Genomic DNA, 17,416 nt, shown 5'->3' on the forward strand with positions numbered 1-17,416 from the left:
GGCGCTCGTGTTAACTAGCGAATTATTGACAGTGTGAGACTCCTCTAAAGAAGAAGCTCAACCCGTCACCTCGAGTCATTGGAGTTGCGCATGTCAGAGCTGTCGAGTTACTTCGGGTCTTCAAGTAAGTATGGTTTTAATTTATTCAACGCTTAACCCTTTCGTTTTATTTACGCTGTTGTCGACGTTTTATTTACCTTGCAGATGTTAAAACATTTTGTTCTGGCCAAGAGTCATCTCCCACTTTCCCGAAATGCAGCTGATTTCATGAGATTTTGAAAATGTTTTATGATATGATAAATTGTTCGTTGCATGTATGCGTGCATCTAACTCATTTTTTTTACTGTACAGCTAATATTTTTTTACATGTAAAATGTAATACATTCCACATGCATGTGGAATGCCGATGGCAATTCTACAGTAGATGTCACAGAGTTTAACAAGTGCCTCCTTGTGGCAAACAAATGCATCCACAAAACCCTTCACATAATCAATTTGAACACGAATGGATGAATATTATGAATACATTCTGAGATGTGAGTATTTCCGAGTTTCAAATGAAATATATGTTAAGTAACCTGAGCTGTGTGTGAGCTGTTGTTTGGAAAAGCAGCAGCACCTCGCATGCTTGGTCAATTTAACGCTGACTGAATCCTGATGAAGGACTAATGGTGTGCTGGAGGTGACTCTACTGTTGGAGACATTTAGATGGTCTAATTTTTACAGTTTTTGTTTTGTGTATATAATACTGTATTTTGTCTATTTCAGGTTCAAGATGCAGACACCAGCTCAGTCCATAATTCATAGTGGCTACTTCCACCCAACCCTCAGATACTGGCAGACTTGTGCCACAGATTTAAAACCAGCAAACCTAATCTACCCCATTTTCATCACGTACGTTTTTCCCTCAACTAAATTCGAGCTAGTTTAAATGTGGCTCTTTCAATTTTTGTTAGGTGTAACTAGATGGATGCATACAACTGTACAGATATTATTTTGCTTGGATTTACGCCATGTTACTCGCCATTTCTATAGAGACAATGCCGATGCTGTGGAGCCTATTGGTAGCCTACCCGGACAAGCCAGGTGAGGGGGAAAAAAAAAAAAAAAAAAATATATATATATATATATATATATATATATATATATATATATATATATATATATATATATATATATATATATATATATATATATATATATATATACACACACACACACATACATGCAAATCCAGGTAATATTATTTCCTGGCTAAATTGTGTTCAGCATCTATGCTCTTTGGGGGAATCAGTTGTGTAAAACGGCCACTGATGAAATGAAGGGTGTTGTTCTGAGATAAAAAAAGCTAAGGTCAGGGTGGACCGAGCACCAAATACTGTCTCTGGAACAGAGATAAGACGAGAATGTGTTGAACACAAACTGGTAATGTTGCTGTTGTAAAATTCACATACTGTAATTCAAAACAATGTAACTTTTTGTGATTGTTGATTTTGATTGTTTTCACTCTTGTAGCCATATGTCATTTTCAATTGAAGCAAATAGATTAATCACACACTGGTGAACACACCCCTTGCCATATTTATTGGAACGTGTTGCAGGAGTCAAATTCAAAACAAGGGGATATTTGCAAAACACAAGAAAGTTAGCAGTTTAATCATCAAATATTTCATTAATATTTTACACAATTTTCCAACTTGACGTTGTCCTGTTTGTTTCAAATCTTTACCTAAAAATACAGGAAAAGTACAATATCAATAGAAAGAATTACGGGTTGGAATCTTTAAAAACAGTATGTGGACAACTGCTATTCTTTGAAGCTAGCTATAAATTGTCTATACTTTCTAGTACATCTTAGATAAAATGAAACAAAAACAAAAATAAATTCATCTGTATAATAAAAAAGGTAGAACAAGATAGTCATTTGACAGGAAATTGGAGTACCAAAATATGTGAAATACTATTGTGCAAATGAAAAACATTCATATTTCCCAGTATGTTTGTGATAATAGATAGATTGTCATAAAGATATGACAATAAACTTTTTTCAAGTGAGCAGTTAAATTGAGAGTATGGGCAAAGCATGAACCGTGTGCTAGGTTGTTAAGCTACATACCTGCGAACATATCGAAAGCATTATCGGTCACACTCCCCATATCCGTGATGGCCAATGCCCATTAATTACTAACAGAGTTGCATTCACATTCACGGCCGTGTGGTTTTCGTGCATCACACACGTTTGTGCGAAAAGCACTCCGTTGCTTTCGATGTCCAGCCATTTTTGTCAAGACTCTTTGTAATGCTGTGGCGCAGCTGTCTCAGTTGAAAAACCTTCGGGACGATATAGCGTACCTTGGCTCTGCTGTCTGCAACATTTATAAATCATCGCTATCAACGAGGATGGTGCCAGTTGAATTTCATTCCAACTTTTTTTGTTGAGCTTTATGTCTGCAACTGGCTGCATTGTGACATCATGACACAGTGTGCTTCTGACATACGGAAGCCAACAGAGAGCGGATTTGTTTGTAAAGATTCTTTTAATATGTACAATATTGATTTTGAGATGACTTAAATCCAGTCGGAAGTGTAGTATATGAGAATCCCAATTCTTATGTGAATCAGTTTATTTGGCACTCACTACAAAGTGTAAAGTATTATTGGAGAGAATTTGTTTAGTTTATTTACTTGCAAACAGCAAGTTAGAACAGGACCAACAATCTGTATTACAGTACATGGACTCCATCATTTGCATCTAATATGCATCTAATGTTTTTCCTTTCATAGATATGGAGTGAACAAACTAGTGGGAATGTTGCAGCCGCTTGTCGACAATGGCTTGAAATGTGTGCTGATCTTTGGGGTGCCTGCAAATATAGCAAAGGTATGTTCATAGAATCTAAAAAGAAGACAAGGACATAAATTGAAAGGGTGACTTATCGATGCAGTTAAAATTGTTGGTACATGTGCCAACTAAGCGAGGTAATCCACAGTTTTTAAAGACTTAATTCATATACAGTGTAACATGTAAAATATATGCAGTATGTCAAATTTTGAGGAGGTGGAGGTTACAGTTTAAAAAACAATTTCTGTTCATGAAGATGAATCAGAATGCATGTTGAGCTGCTGATTTTTTTTATGCCTTAGGATGAAAGGGGGTCAGGGGCAGACACAGACGACACACCAGCCGTGATGGCCGTAAAGATGATCAGATCCTGTTTCCCTAACCTGCTGGTGGCATGTGACGTCTGCTTGTGTCCCTACACATCACACGGTCACTGTGGTCAGTGGCTCTTTTTATGCTAAATCTTTTCTGCTTTATGCAGCACATACTGTATCAATGTACTGTAAATAGACAGCTCTGTCAGATATAAGGAAACTCTGGTGTGATGCGGCCTGTTTGAATCTGTGCTGTGTACAATCAAATTTCAAGTCTAATCTGGCACGCTGGAGTAAAAGTTGCTGTTTTTATGTGATAAACTGTCAGAGAAATTTCTAAAAGAAGACTAGGACAAGCCTAGCTGTTAAGCAGCAAAAAGAGTAACTCAGACCAGCCAAGATTGACTTTTCTATACCATGGATAGGGAAAAAGCTTGGACAAATGAACTCGTACATTCTCCAACGCTAATTGAATTTGCCCAGCTGCCCCTCCTGGCTTTTTATTCAGCAAAGCATTGCAGATTACAAGACACAACAAAAGAGCCAGTCGGGCGCCACCAACAGCTGGGCCAAGGTCCCAACTCACACTTTCTTGCGTCAACAGCTTTATCTAAGGACTGGGGCGAGATGAACTACGACTGCACACATGGATAGCAATGCACACTATTCTAGACAAGAAATAAGCACATAATGATAACCTAATATATGATTTCCTTCACATAAACTCGCATTGAGGTTTACAAAATTGTTTAATTCTAGGAATTGCCTCAAAAATCTGTGCCAAAAAAAAAGAAAAAGGTTTACGTACGATTAAAAAAAAAAAAGTCTGTTGGGCCAACAGAAATATGCCATATTTTTTAAACTATGTTGAAAAATACAATGAGAGGAGTGGTTAAAGACATTCAAATGTTTTGATTGTTTTATAGTGTGATGTTCAATTCAGCTGCTTGCCAAAGAGCCACAACCTGTTCTTAAATATTGCAGTTGCAGGGATATCTAATAGATTTTGTGTTGATAATCTCTATGTATTTTCAATACTCTTCCAGGTATCTTAAATGAAGATGGTTCTCTGAACAATGATGCTAGCTGTTTGAGACTGGCAGAAGTGGCATTAGCCTATGCCAAAGCAGGTAAATTATTTTTCGGGTGGGAGTAGTAGTGTAAATTATGTACACACAAATCCCTCGTTGATCACAGTTATTGAGGACCCCCACCCCCCGACTATTGAATTCCCCGAAATAGGAATTGCCCACTTACAGATATTGTATGTACATCAATAAAGTGAATGATATGTACTTCATTAAAACCTTGGTATTTTTCTTCCCCTGCCCAGTGATCTTCTAACCATAGTACAGAGACAGGCATTTTTGGCCACAAACTTTATTTTCATTTAGAACACAAAACATACAGTGCACCAGAACATGGTGAGCAGCAGCTAATTCTCCATGCAGGCCCGAGCACCCTGCCATTCCACTGAACCACAAAGGCCATTCCCCATAATGCGATGTTTTCTTAAAGGGTCAGACTTGGTGTTGTTCAGTCATGTTCCCCTCTCCTGGCAGCAGACGAGATACACAGAGAAGATCGTCTCCCCAGGGCGGTAGTTGTCCTTGGGGTAGTGGCCATCGCACATTGACCAAACTGGAGCCTGTGACGGGAAAAGAAAAACCAAAGAGGCCAATTGGGAGACAGAGTTTACACTACAGCACTCCGCTTCAACACACGAGCAACACCCTCTCTTCCGCACTCAATCTTGCCTCATGCATCTTCATTCACTCCCCACACCCACGTGTACATCACACACAATAACAACATAACTCAGAGAATTAGTGAAGATGACAATCTAGAACTCCAATCATTTCAATATACTGGCTACAGTTCAGAGAAGAAGTGTCTTCTCCTGTTTCCCTTTAATTGATTGATTATTTTCTACAACATATAAACACATTGTACACAATTCATATATACAATCATATATACATGCATATACATCAAATTTATATTTGACAAACATACAAGATCGTATTCATCGTGTACATAACTGGTTCAAAACAAATGTAACAGTCTAGTAATCCATGTAGCAAACAAAATGATGGATAGATGGATGAATACCTTCAAAACCCTTTTTTTTTTCCCCCCACTTGTTGTCAACTGAAAATGACATCACTAGCTTAAGGCTCAGGTAATGACATCACAGCTGAGCTTGTGAATGGGACATGACCAAACCAAGAAAACAGTTTGTAATGCCATTTTCAGTCAACGACAACTAGTTGTTATGAAAGGCATTATTTGTACTTGTAACAAATTTTTGTTATCAAATGGATTATAGACAATATATTAGTTTTGTACTGCTGAAAATTGCTAAATAAAATTACTATCTCTTTCGGTTTACTGTATATTATAAGGCCTCAGATGTGATTGGAAAAACGAATACTATTACAAACGTTTCAGGAAAACAGATTAAAAACAATAGTTTGGCATATTAACAGCGGACTATGTACAAGGACGGTGGACATTGTGAGAATTAGGATGAAACTTTAGTTTACTTTTTCCTCTCCTAAATTTTGAATCAATATTAAAAGTCTTTTGTTTGTATTTTTGCCATAGGTTGTCACATAATTGCTCCCTCTGATATGATGGATGGCAGAGTTGGGGCCATAAAACAAGCACTGCTTGCTAATGGGTTGGGAAACAGGGTAAGTTGGAAACTATTAACACGATCACAAATAGCAGTATCTGCTAAGGCTTTCTAAGCATTGGTTGGATTAAGAACAGGACCTATTGATCCTTGCAAGCAATTTTCCATCCAGTTTTTGATGCATCTGATTATTCCCACAAAATCTTTTAGCATGGCTGAGCAACATCAGGCATGCATACATTGACCTAACAAGTCTCACCTATTCATAATAAGTTACATAAAATGGGTATTTTACAAAGAAGAAAAAAAAAAAACACCTACCATGATCCTGAGCTCCTATGCTAAAATCATGTTTACATTTTTTGAGGCGCTATATTTCCTGTGATGACGACAAGGTGAAAGCAGTGCACAATTGTGCACAAGCTCAACTGAGAGCACATTGCCATCAAGATGCAATAAGTGTTATTCTCTGTTTCAATGTGCAAGTATTGCAAAAAAAATGTACAACTTCTTCAAATGATTTGTGTTATGCCTGTTTTTATCTTCAGGTGTCAGTGCTGAGCTACAGCGCCAAATTTGCTTCAAGTTTTTATGGTCCTTTCAGGTAAGTAAAGGAACGGGATGAAAACAATCCATATTTAATCATATCGAAATTTTCACTTGTGTTTATGCAGGGATGCTGCACAGTCTAAGCCAGCTTTTGGGGACCGGCGCTGCTACCAACTCCCTCCTGGAGCAAGAGGGCTTGCTATCCGAGCTGTGGTAAATAGTACTGTTAGTAATTACACACACCAAAAAAAAAAAGCATTTCATTATCAACCAAAAATGCACTTCACCTTTTACAGGTTTTTCTGTAACCAAGGAGCTGTCAAATGTACAGCCATATTGTTGAATTAAATAATAAAGTATAATTGGTATTTAAACCCTCCTTTTCATTATTCTGTTCACATTTTAACATCATCAAACCAAATGACCTAACACTTGATCAGTAGGATAGCCCTTAGAGCAGGGGTGAGCAACTCCAGCCCTTGAGGGCCGGTGTCCTGCATGTTTTCCAGTTTTCTCTCCCTAACACACCTGATTTAAACCATTAGCTCATCAACAAACTCTGCTGGAGCTTGAGAATAATCCTAATCATTTGAATCAGGTGTGTTTGAGAGAGAAAACAGGAAAACATGCAGGACACCGGCCCCCGAGGCCTGGAATTGCCCACCCCTGCCTTAGAGAGACCTTAAAGACTCTCAGAGAGCTTATAAAAGTAGATGTACTTGTACATTAAAAATAACACGTCATAAATTTTGCCCTTCTTGAGGTGAAAATATTGAAACATCGGACAATTGGGCAATCAAAAGTTTTGAAACATTCCAATTAAGCTTCCCTGTAAAGTCTCTAGAGGAATTTAGGTTGATCCTGATATTTACACTGAAAGCCAGATATTCCTGATTGCATATTTGTACTTCTGCTGTACTGATGCTAAAAGATGAAGTTTAACACTATTCTGTACCACAGGAGCGAGACGTAAGAGAAGGGGCTGATATGCTAATGGTGAAACCAGGTCTTCCATATTTGGACATTTTGAGAGAAGTCAAAGACAAGGTCTGTTTTAATAATGCTTCTTTTACAGTAAATATTGGGGAGCTTCCGAAAATTTATGCACTATAAAAATGAAGGTGCTTTCTCAAAGTACCATATTTTTCGGACTATAAGTTGCGACTTTTTCATCATGATTTGAGCCCAGCGGCTTATAATCCAGTGTGCCTTATCTGCTGGTTTTTCCCACCGGTCAAGCAAATGTGTGTTCAATGAGTCAGTTTATGGAACAACTATGAAATAGATTTGAAAAGATGTGAAAAAATGTCTGAATTGAATAAGATCTTATATCAGAGTTTGTGACGTGTAAATTTGATATACAGTATATATGATTGCCTCTATAAATTTGATTTATGTGTATATTATTTTTTTTTGCAGTGTGTGTAGTGTTCACTAAAATAATCTTATCAATTAAACAGGAGACAGAATGCTATCGAAATATTGATTTTGAGTTTGAACTGCTATTTAACACTGCAGTATCTGTTGGTAATATCCATCCATCCTTTTTCTATAATTATAATGTTGCGACTAAATATGCAGACATGTTCAGTCTGTTCAGAGAGTGGGTAGACAATTCAAAAATATAAATAAAGAACATTTAAAAGTTTCATGTTACGACCACCTGTGGCTCAAGTCCAGTGCGCCTCTGTGGCAGAATGTTTTTTTTTTTCCCTCAGTTTTTGCTGCTACGGCTTATATACCATGCTTATATATATATATATATATATATATATATATATATATATATATATAAAAATATAAACACAATATGCTAACATGCCAACGACACTAAAGTCAGGCACAACGCAACTCAAGTTAACTAGCGATTCTAGAGGAAGTGTTTTTATGTGAATATGTACAACATTAGCCATAACTAATGTCAGTTTATGTTTGCTCGTTCCACGGTGTTTACTGTTGCTGGAAAGTGTGGATGAAACTTATAAGGACAAAAAGTGCAAGACCGCACTAAACAGCAGTGCAAAGAACTTTTGTGGACGTTTTGTGGACTAGCCAGCATATCAATAATTTGTACAAACACATCAAAAACTGTAACAATTACAGTGGTAGAGAAGTAGAGACATTGCAGATTGTAGTACAGTACATTACATTTTGTTTTGTTCGTGGGAGCACCGGTGTCTCTGTCTCATTATTGAACCAACACTTGCGCCTTTCGTATCCCGAATTTCCTTTTTGTAACTAGTCATTATTTTTCTGTATTTTTCAAAACGATGCATTTGTAAGTAGAGGTGCCATTGTAATGTCTTTTTTTTTCTGCTTTCAGTTTCCCACACACCCACTTGCTGTTTATAATGTGTCGGGGGAGTTTGCCATGATGTGGCACGGAGCGCAAGCTGGAGCTTTTGACTTGCGGATCGCTGTGATGGAAGCCATGACTGCCTTCCGTAGGGCAGGTGAGCTTGGGTGTCGGATGTTTAAGGATGTTCATGTTTATTAATGTTATTAGTGTTTCAATGTTATTATTACTTTTCTTTCAAATTTTGGTCCCTCTCAAAGGGAAAAAAGGATGAAAAAATGTGGAAATGTGCTCCGTAATCGGTGAGCTGTTAGTTATCGCAATAAAGAAGTATAATCCAAAAACATTTAAATATCGAGCATGGTGTACTGAATCATCATGATGCTGTACTCCGCGAAATCCAAATCCTTATCATCATCCAGATATAAAAGTAAATACTTCTGTGTGAAACAACTAAAATATTAAGACATTTAGATAAGAACAGATCTACTGTGTACTTGCTGTGTCGTTCGTGTGATTAAAAATTGTTACAGTAATTACTGCCAGGCTACTAACTTACACATTTTATCCTTCTTTTTAAGGTGCTGACATTATTATCACCTACTACACCCCTCAGTTGCTTAACTGGTTGAAAGAGTGAAGAATCAAGGTCTGAACCTTCTACCTAAGAAAGTGTCTCCTATAAAGCTAATGACCAAAAATCTGCACTTGAAAATGTCGGGGCAAATTCCGTGTATTTGGGCATTTATTTAAAGTCTTTATTGGGAAAACCGGGCCGTGTGTCATATTATGACGTGTGTGTGTGTGTGTGTGTAATGGAAGTTGAATGGTAAGTTATATTACAATACTGAAACACTCAACAGTAATGTGCATTCAAAAGTATAGAAAATGTCAAATTATGTTCATTTGTTGGTGATTATATTGCATTTTTGGGGCATCCTGAAATTCCTTCGAAAACTGAATATCCCTGAACATTTTGTCAGCAGTTCATGTCTAATTGCAGATATTGAGAATGTAACAGTTAATCATAGCATTCATTACTGTTTCCTCAAGCAGACTTTTTTTTTTTGTGCCCACAACCCCTTTGGACCAGATATTAAAGTGTTTATTCAAAGGTCTTCTTGTAATGCACATGTGTCAAACCTGAGGCTTGCAGTCAAGATCTCACACAATATCCAAATTACTGCTTGGTTTAAAAAAAATAATAAAAAGAGCACATTTTTAATGCATGGTCGAGGAGACAGTGAACGAGGTTACCTACCAGTATAAAAAAGAATACGAAAAGTGAACATCGTACAAAACACTGATTAACTCACTCATCTAGTATCGAATACTTTGCTTTCTCGTTAGGACAACAACGTTCTAAGCCTATATTGATTGCATGGACCCTCATGCTAACCTCCGGTAAGCAATACCTCTGCTTGCTAAGAGGCTATGCCTCAATGGTAATGTGCTGATTTTTTATTTTTTAATTTCAAACTTAAGACTTACTAAAGATAATGGATAAAACCAATAGGCGTTTTCAAGAAGTGTTTGCTCCCATTTTTATAAGTTGCATCATATCTTGTGTAACTGAATCAAAGAGGATGCTAATTTTTGATTAGTATGAGGCTAATGTTAATCATATGTCGCTAACAACTTGGCCAGCTCATACATAGCAGTCAGGAAATTGCACAGTGTGAAAGGGAAAATTGGCCTTCATAATAAGAGGACAGTGTGGGGCTCATAGATAAGTGTTTTTTGGTAAAATGTCTATCAGAAGTGCAGTTAAATTAAAAGTGTGGAGTAAAGAAAAACGATATTCTGGTGTGATGAACGACAAAGTCCATCCATTCACTTTCTATAGCCGTCTGTCTTCAGTCTTCAGGCAGTAGGCGAGGGACGTCCTGGACTGATTGCCGGATGATCACACGGGACATAGTGACAAACACACTCATGATCACACTTGGTTCTCTCCAAACTAGTTTAATTTGGCGTGTCCAATACATCTAGCATGCATGTTTTTGGTATATGGGAGGAGACCAGAGTGCCTGGAAAAGACCCACTCGTGCACGAAGAGAGCATGCAAATTCCACACAGGAAGGCCGGGGCAACCTGGATTAGAACCTAGGACCTCTGAACTCTAAAATGGACGTGCTAACCACCGTGCTTCCACTGTGCTGCTGGAGAGATGAAGCTGTGCCATATTAAAATGGAGTAAATGGAGTCAGATTGGAAGGTCTAAATCGCTAAGACAGGAAGGGGGGCCACTAAAATCTCTTAAACATTAAATTGACTTCATTTTATATGAGGTCAAGAAAATAATTTTAATATTGTTTTGAGTAATTCTTTGTAGTCAAACATTGGTGTTTAGTATTGTCATTTTAAAAAAAGTGTAAATGACAATGGAGAAAAGCGGAAAGAAATGACACAATATGCATTTCTGTATTGGCGATATTTCACCAAGCGCTATTGTGTAGTCTCATCAAATTTTAATCATTTTGAATAACGTAAAACGAACTTCTTTACTTTGAGAAGCTATGAATTTGAGTCACTATCAGAGAAAGCTAGCAAGTGCTTCACATACAGTATATTCTCAGAAAGTACAGTACTTAGTGAAACATACCAAGACAGTATGTTTTCTTTTCAGATCAAGAAATAAATGCTTCTGCAAATTTAAATTTCCGAGGAATCATGTAACGTGCACAATAACCACCTGTTTTTTTTCCAATCACCTCGTGGTGTTTTCCCAATACACAATCACAGAGAACTTTCCAGAACTAGTTTCCTAAGTTTTCTACTAGAAACGCCTGGGTAAGAAAAACTCTTCCTTCATGGTTCTCGAACTTCTAAGTTACATTTAAATGATTTTACATGATGAGCGAATAAATGGCACGCATCTATGAAAAAGAACAAGGTTTGAATCCCCCCCCCCCTTATGTTTTTTCTTCCATTTATACGGGAGAAATCAAGCGAGTTCCCCAGTGTCATAGCGATGTTAGGCTAAAAAGATTAATGTAGGACACTGCTTCCGATTTTCAAAATATTGTTTTGTTTTTTTCCCTCTACCATTCTCTGTTTGGCCAATTTACACTGCGAGGTCTCCTGTGCACACTTAACACACAAAGCTTTCTGAGCAAAACAATTTGCTACTTGGTGTAAAACAGACGAGGAACCGGTGCGGCCTGAACACGCCCGAATTATGATTCGGGGGTTTACTATCATGGAATCTAGCAGCAGCAACATTTTTCAGCCTTGGAAAGATTACATGGGACTGTCGGATGTAATCAGAGAAATTCTGGAGCAGAATACCGCTAATCAGTCTCGCCGGGTGGCTCTTCACTCACACAATGAACCGGGCGCAGTTTTGGACTCTCTGCGCGTCAACTTGCTTGCAACAAGGAGCGATTCCGAGGTAGGGCTGGGCAATTAGTTGATAGTTGTGATTTTGATTTTAGCTTCTCTTGATTTTGCGACCAACGTTACATTGGCCCTGGAGTGCAAATCACAAAAGCACATAACTAAGCGAACAAGAAATGGGAATTGGAAATAACTCTCAAACGCATTGCACAAGACAAAACAACTGAAAAGCAGGAGTCGCAAACAGGAAAAGCAAATAAATGACCGCAAAAATCAAAAACTCATTTAAAAAATTTCTATAGCCACTTATCGGTTATAGGTTTGGTGTCATATAGTTTTTTTTTCAAAGAAAACATGACGTACTTTTATTTTTCTTTACGTTTGGATATAATCTTGTTTTTTTTGTTCGTTTTTTTTTGTGTGTGATTTTCCAGCTCACTCTAGTCTCCCTGTGTGGAGTTTGCATGTTCTTCCCAGGCCCGCATGGGTTCTTTCCGGGCACTCCGGCTTCCTCCCACACATGCATGCTGGGTGTTTTGGACGCTCTAAATTGTCCTTAAGTGTGATTGGGTGCAGTACTAGTTGTGCATTTTTGTGTGCCTTGTGATTGGCTGAAAACCAGTTCAGGGTGTCCCCTGCCTACCGTTTGAAAACAGCTGGGATAGGCACTAGCAAACCAGTGACCCTAGTGAGGATAAGCGGATTGATGGGTTTTTTAAATGTGATTTTTGTATGTTGTATTACATCTTTTTTAACGTACTTTTTGTTTGTAACGATTTTTCTTTTTTTTGTTCCATTCCAGATTTGCTATTGTGTTGTGGCTTTTGTGTGTGTGTGTGTGTCTTTTATTGTCCTTTCCATGGGCATTGTGGGTGATTTTGAGTCCCTACCTTTATCCTCCTGGCACATACAGATGCGCCTACAAAATGGTAGAAGCCTTTAATATTGCACTCCATAGCCACAGTCTCATGTCAAAGTAGTTTATTTGTATCTTAGCCTTCTAACTTATAAAATGAACATCTATGTTTAAATTATGCAGAAGAATGCATATTATTTTCACAGTCTGCAGGAAACACAGATTTTCACAAAAAGCTTATTTTCTCCTCATTTTATCCAAAATAGCTTGGTGTCACTCAAATGACCTATTTTCAAACAGTGATGACTAAAGAATGGAACAAGGTAGAATTTTACTTTTCTTGGTAAAAACTGGAATCCAATCTTTTATATGCTAACACCCATGTTTACGTTAGTTGCCCTTGAAAGATGAGCCAAAATGATTAAAATTGTTTGGCATTCTAGGGGTTGCCTTTTCAGATAACAAATGGCACTGAAAGAGTTAACAGAAATCCTGAGGTGTTGATTGAGACAGATTTCATTTGTTTACATCAGTTTTCTAAAATTATTTATTAGGGAAAGGATCCTACCTGTAAGTTAAATATTACAAAAATGTAATGCCTTGACCGACCTGACCACCAAATAACAATTGAGGAAAAACAAGTTAAATTCCAGATAAAAGAGATAATAATATTAATAAGCAAAGTGCACAATGAACAGTATATCTACAATGTACAATGTATTATGTATATTCATCAGTGGCTTCCCAAATAACTTTCTAAAGCCTCACACACTTTTTTCAACCGAAAAGGGATAGTACTGTACACTTGTATAGCCATTATTAGCACGGTTATATTGTCTGATGTCTCTAGTTAATCTAATGACTCTTTCTCATGAAAAATTGAAGCATTTAAAAGACATTTTCAAGTTACAGTCAACAGAAAATTACTTTGCATGTGCTCAAGACTCGGGTGATGATGACAATAGGACACTTTTATTTTAACACTGTGTTACCTGGAAAGAGAGAGAAGAGAGACAAAACTGTACCACAAGCAAATAGCACATTTTTTGCCGCTGAAATGGGATTGAATAAAGCTCCAGCAATAATAATAATAATAATAATAATAATAATAATAATAATAATAATATAATAATAATAATAATAGTTATGGATGTGACGAGATCTTGCAACATTTGAATGCCACGAGGTTTCTCGTCCCTGCCCAGCATGAGCTTCTTTTTCATTTGGCTGTTTTGTTTGTTTATTTTTTTTTTCAAGCAATGGAGTACATAGAAGAATGCACTGTGTTATTGCTCTGACAGTGAAACGGGCAGCCAATCATGCTGAGGCTTCAAAATAAATGTTAGCATACCGAATAATGTATGGATACAAAAGCTTGAATTTTGACACAAAGATTAGGATTGCACCCCCAATATTGGTCTAGAAACATAGATGACTGTAAGTTGTGCTAAATACTATCTCCAATAACAGTTCAACAGAGCTAAACAGGTCAACGCACTCAATCATGATCCAACATTTTTGTGTTGGTCCTGCTGCTGTGATAATGTAGTAAAATGTGTGTCCCTCGCAACTTGAGGTGACATGTAGCTGTCCTGGTTTTGGTTAGTCAAATACATTATAAAATGTTTCCACCTACACACTGCAGTGTGCTCACTGACTATTGATTTCTGTTTAGTGCATTGAATGAACATTTCTATTGATGTTTGAGATAACCTATTGCATGTGGTCACTGAAAGCACCTCCAGTCAACCGCATGAGTGACTATAGTACGGTACTCCTTTTTGGTTGATTTTAAACGCAACTATTGATTGCTGAATGCAAACACTTTTTTTTTTCTTTTGCAAAACTTTATTCGTAAAACCGAAAGGATTGGACAAAATATCAACATTATGGGCCTTATTTCGTGTTTAGGTTCAAGTCTGGCGATTGGCGCAGCACAGACATGCTCAGGCTGGACTTGCTCCAAGATTTCTCAATTTAGTAGACAGATGCGGCATGCCGCAGGTAGACTTAGGTGGTCTGCATCATCTGGTCAACAAAGCAGTTCCAATCACGCTATCAGAGCCACACACAGTGAGTATAGTACGGTACTCCTTTTTGGTTGATTTTAAACGCAACTATTGATTGCTGAATGCAAACACTTTTTTTTTTTCTTTTGCAAAACTTTATTCTTAAAACCGAAAGGATTGGACAAAATATCAACATTACGGGCCTTATTTCGTGTTTAGGTTCAAGTCTGGCGATTGGCGCAGCACAGACATGCTCAGGGTGGACCCGCTCCAAGATTTCTCAATTTAGTAGACAGATGCGGCATGCCGCAGGTAGACTTAGGTGGTCTGTATCATCTGGTCAACAAAGCAGCTCCAATCACGCTATCAGAGCCACACATCCCTTTAAATGATGACAATAATAATAATTTATTCAATGCATTGATTATTTTAGAGGTAATGGCATCAGGCCGACCACTCTTTGTTGCCAAAATTACAGATGCGCTCTCTGTGCAACAGCATGCCCAAAAATCGGGTCTGTCAAATTCCCAAGCATGGATAACTTGCTCCTGCATGGAAAATGCACCATTTTTTTTACACCAAGCGCTCGTGTGTCAGTTTACTAAATTAAGGCCCTTCCTTTGAGTTTCATGAATTGGATATGTAGTTGACTAAAGTCTACTGAACTAAATGGAACAACGCTTGACAAACTATTAGAAAATCAACAAAAATATTCGACTAGAAATCTCATAAAGTGAACTCCTTAAACATATGCGTATCCAGTTTGTTTGATGAAATACTATGTTCTAAATTCAACACATATCGAATCATTTAATTAATCGTGATTTTAATATCAAAAGTAATTGTGCTAATTTTTCCCCACCCAGACTCACCCTGAGACCAGAAACGAGCCAGCTGTTCAATTCAAACAGCCAAGTGATGGCCCGTGGAACCTGTTGGCCATTTCTGCTCATCCGCCAAGCAAAGCTGGGTTGGGAGGTTGGACAAGCGGTCCTAAGCATAGCCGGAAGAGACCTGACAATCCATCCCTGGAGGGTATGAGGTGCGGTTTTTGTAAAAACAACAAGGAGAGTGAAATGGTATACACTTCTCACTGGCTGAAGAGTCTCAGTGGCGAGGTTCTGTGCCCGTATCTGCGCCAGTATGTGTGTCCACTGTGTAGCGCCACCGGAGACAAAGCCCACACCAAGCGCTTTTGCCCAAAGGTTGACAGCAATTACAGCTCAGTTTATGTCCAGTCCAGCTACTGAAGCATGGCTGATATTTGTAGTTTAGTGTTCGGTTGAACACGTTTACGTGTGTTTTTTTTAGCGCATGTTGAACATGCATGTTGTGTGCTTAATATTTTCTGCTTGAATGCTGTTTTAGTACCAAACAATGTGTGCCAAATACTGCTTGGAAACTTTTAGACATATTTTATATGTCATTAAGATGATGTGCTTGAGATAACGAAATGTTAGTGCAGAGTGTGGTGTGTTTTTGATAGCCATTCTTAATGCTTGTTGTTACCGATATCATGCATGCAACTTAAAAAAAAGGTTTTTTCTCCATTTGTGGTTTTGTGTTCTTTATGTGAAAGAACATCTCAGACACTTTGCAATAAGAGGTAACAGATAAAAAACACAAATGAACCAGTTTTACCTGGCAAATCTCAACAATAAAGTCACAGAAGTGAATATCAAACTGTAATTTAAGATACACAGTAATCCAAATGCTTGAGCAATGGAACAAAAAAATCATTATTTAGATTGACCATGAATTTGGGAACTCTTGAGCCAATTCACTGCGAGGTAAATTCCTAGAATTTTTACTGCCAAGTCATATGTTACCAATCTCTCGACGAGTGGCCATAACGGTTCAACCTGAAAGTGTACTTCTTGGGATCCCAAATTGAGGTGGGTAACGAGAGCAAAATTGTATGCCCGGGATTACAGAACCACCTCCAAGTTCTTTCTCCGGAAAATGTAAAATGGAAATGCATGCATTCACAAAGTAGCCAGTTTCAGTTGTTAAGTGGGGCCAATGAAAAAGTGGCATAATGGTGCTCCAGCATTTTGCCTTTTTTTTCACATTCTGCTCTAGAATAGATTGAAATTATTCATTTGATAATGCCATGTTCAATAGCTTGCATAATTGCCTTGAGTACATTTTTCATGTAAATATATGTACACATTCATATTTTTATTTAAACTTCAAGTTAGACCAACAGGTTTTTACTATTTGCAGCATTGCTACTTCTTGAAATGTCTCCCACATAATTTCAAATCGTCTAAAAGTAAAATTCTGCTGCATGAAATATTAAGTGAACCATAAAAGTGAATTGACTCGAGCCCTTGTGGATAAATTCAATTTAATTTTGAATGTATACGTATTCTTTTCTCTTAAAGTATGATTAGAAACCGCCGGACTAAAAATAAAGGAGAACGTATCATTGAAATACTGGTCGTTATGCTTTTGTAACTTGCAGAGATTTACCTTTATATGGGCGCCAAAACAATGTCAAGTCCTTCGTTCAAGGCAATGGAATCAGAATCACGCGTCTGTCCTACATGGTGTGTAACTGTCAGAATGAC

General features: G+C 37.6%; 2 protein-coding genes across 3 annotated transcripts; both read left to right on the top strand.

Annotated features, from left to right (window-relative positions):
• Positions 1–5: 5 nt before the first annotated feature.
• Positions 6–9,757, top strand: alad (aminolevulinate dehydratase). The gene is made up of 12 exons (XM_088435707.1): positions 6–124; positions 769–894; positions 1,036–1,086; positions 2,785–2,881; positions 3,145–3,280; positions 4,203–4,286; positions 5,764–5,852; positions 6,343–6,398; positions 6,469–6,556; positions 7,304–7,390; positions 8,667–8,796; positions 9,221–9,757. The coding sequence occupies exons 2-12, from the start codon at positions 776–778 to the stop codon at positions 9,277–9,279; spliced, it is 996 nt and encodes a 331-aa protein (XP_088291833.1). The 5' UTR covers positions 6–124; positions 769–775; the 3' UTR covers positions 9,280–9,757.
• A 1,859-nt stretch (positions 9,758–11,616) lies between these two features.
• On the top strand, positions 11,617–16,393 carry LOC148411405 (nanos homolog 3-like). Of its 2 annotated transcripts, XM_088435294.1 has the most exons (3): positions 11,617–12,033; positions 14,746–14,907; positions 15,710–16,393. In XM_088435294.1, exons 1-3 carry the CDS (start codon positions 11,821–11,823, stop codon positions 16,091–16,093), a joined length of 759 nt encoding a protein of 252 aa, XP_088291420.1. In that variant the 5' UTR covers positions 11,617–11,820; the 3' UTR covers positions 16,094–16,393. The 2 variants fall into 2 exon arrangements, with proteins under 2 accessions (XP_088291420.1, XP_088291421.1); XM_088435295.1 differs by lacking the exon at positions 14,746–14,907.
• The last annotated feature ends 1,023 nt before the right edge of the window (positions 16,394–17,416 follow it).

Source organism: Hippichthys cyanospilos, chromosome 15 (genome assembly GCF_059441005.1).
Source record: "Hippichthys cyanospilos isolate Australia breed blue-spotted pipefish chromosome 15, RoL_Hcya_1.0, whole genome shotgun sequence".
Lineage (NCBI taxonomy): Eukaryota > Metazoa > Chordata > Actinopteri > Syngnathiformes > Syngnathidae > Hippichthys > Hippichthys cyanospilos.

What these genes read in the sequence shown, in the direction of transcription:
- LOC148411405 (XM_088435294.1), top strand. Translation starts at nt 11,821, where the DNA reads ATGATTCGGGGGTTTACTATCATGGAATCTAGCAGCAGCAACATTTTT. An exon ending in CAACAAGGAGCGATTCCGAG is followed by an intron (nt 12,034 to 14,745) that starts GTAGGGCTGGGC and finishes TTTCGTGTTTAG; the next exon opens with GTTCAAGTCTGGCGATTGGC. An exon ending in CGCTATCAGAGCCACACACA is followed by an intron (nt 14,908 to 15,709) that starts GTGAGTATAGTA and finishes TTCCCCACCCAG; the next exon opens with ACTCACCCTGAGACCAGAAA.
- alad (XM_088435707.1), top strand. Translation starts at nt 776, where the DNA reads ATGCAGACACCAGCTCAGTCCATAATTCATAGTGGCTACTTCCACCCA. An exon ending in TGAGAGAAGTCAAAGACAAG is followed by an intron (nt 7,391 to 8,666) that starts GTCTGTTTTAAT and finishes TTCTGCTTTCAG; the next exon opens with TTTCCCACACACCCACTTGC. An exon ending in GACTGCCTTCCGTAGGGCAG is followed by an intron (nt 8,797 to 9,220) that starts GTGAGCTTGGGT and finishes CTTCTTTTTAAG; the next exon opens with GTGCTGACATTATTATCACC.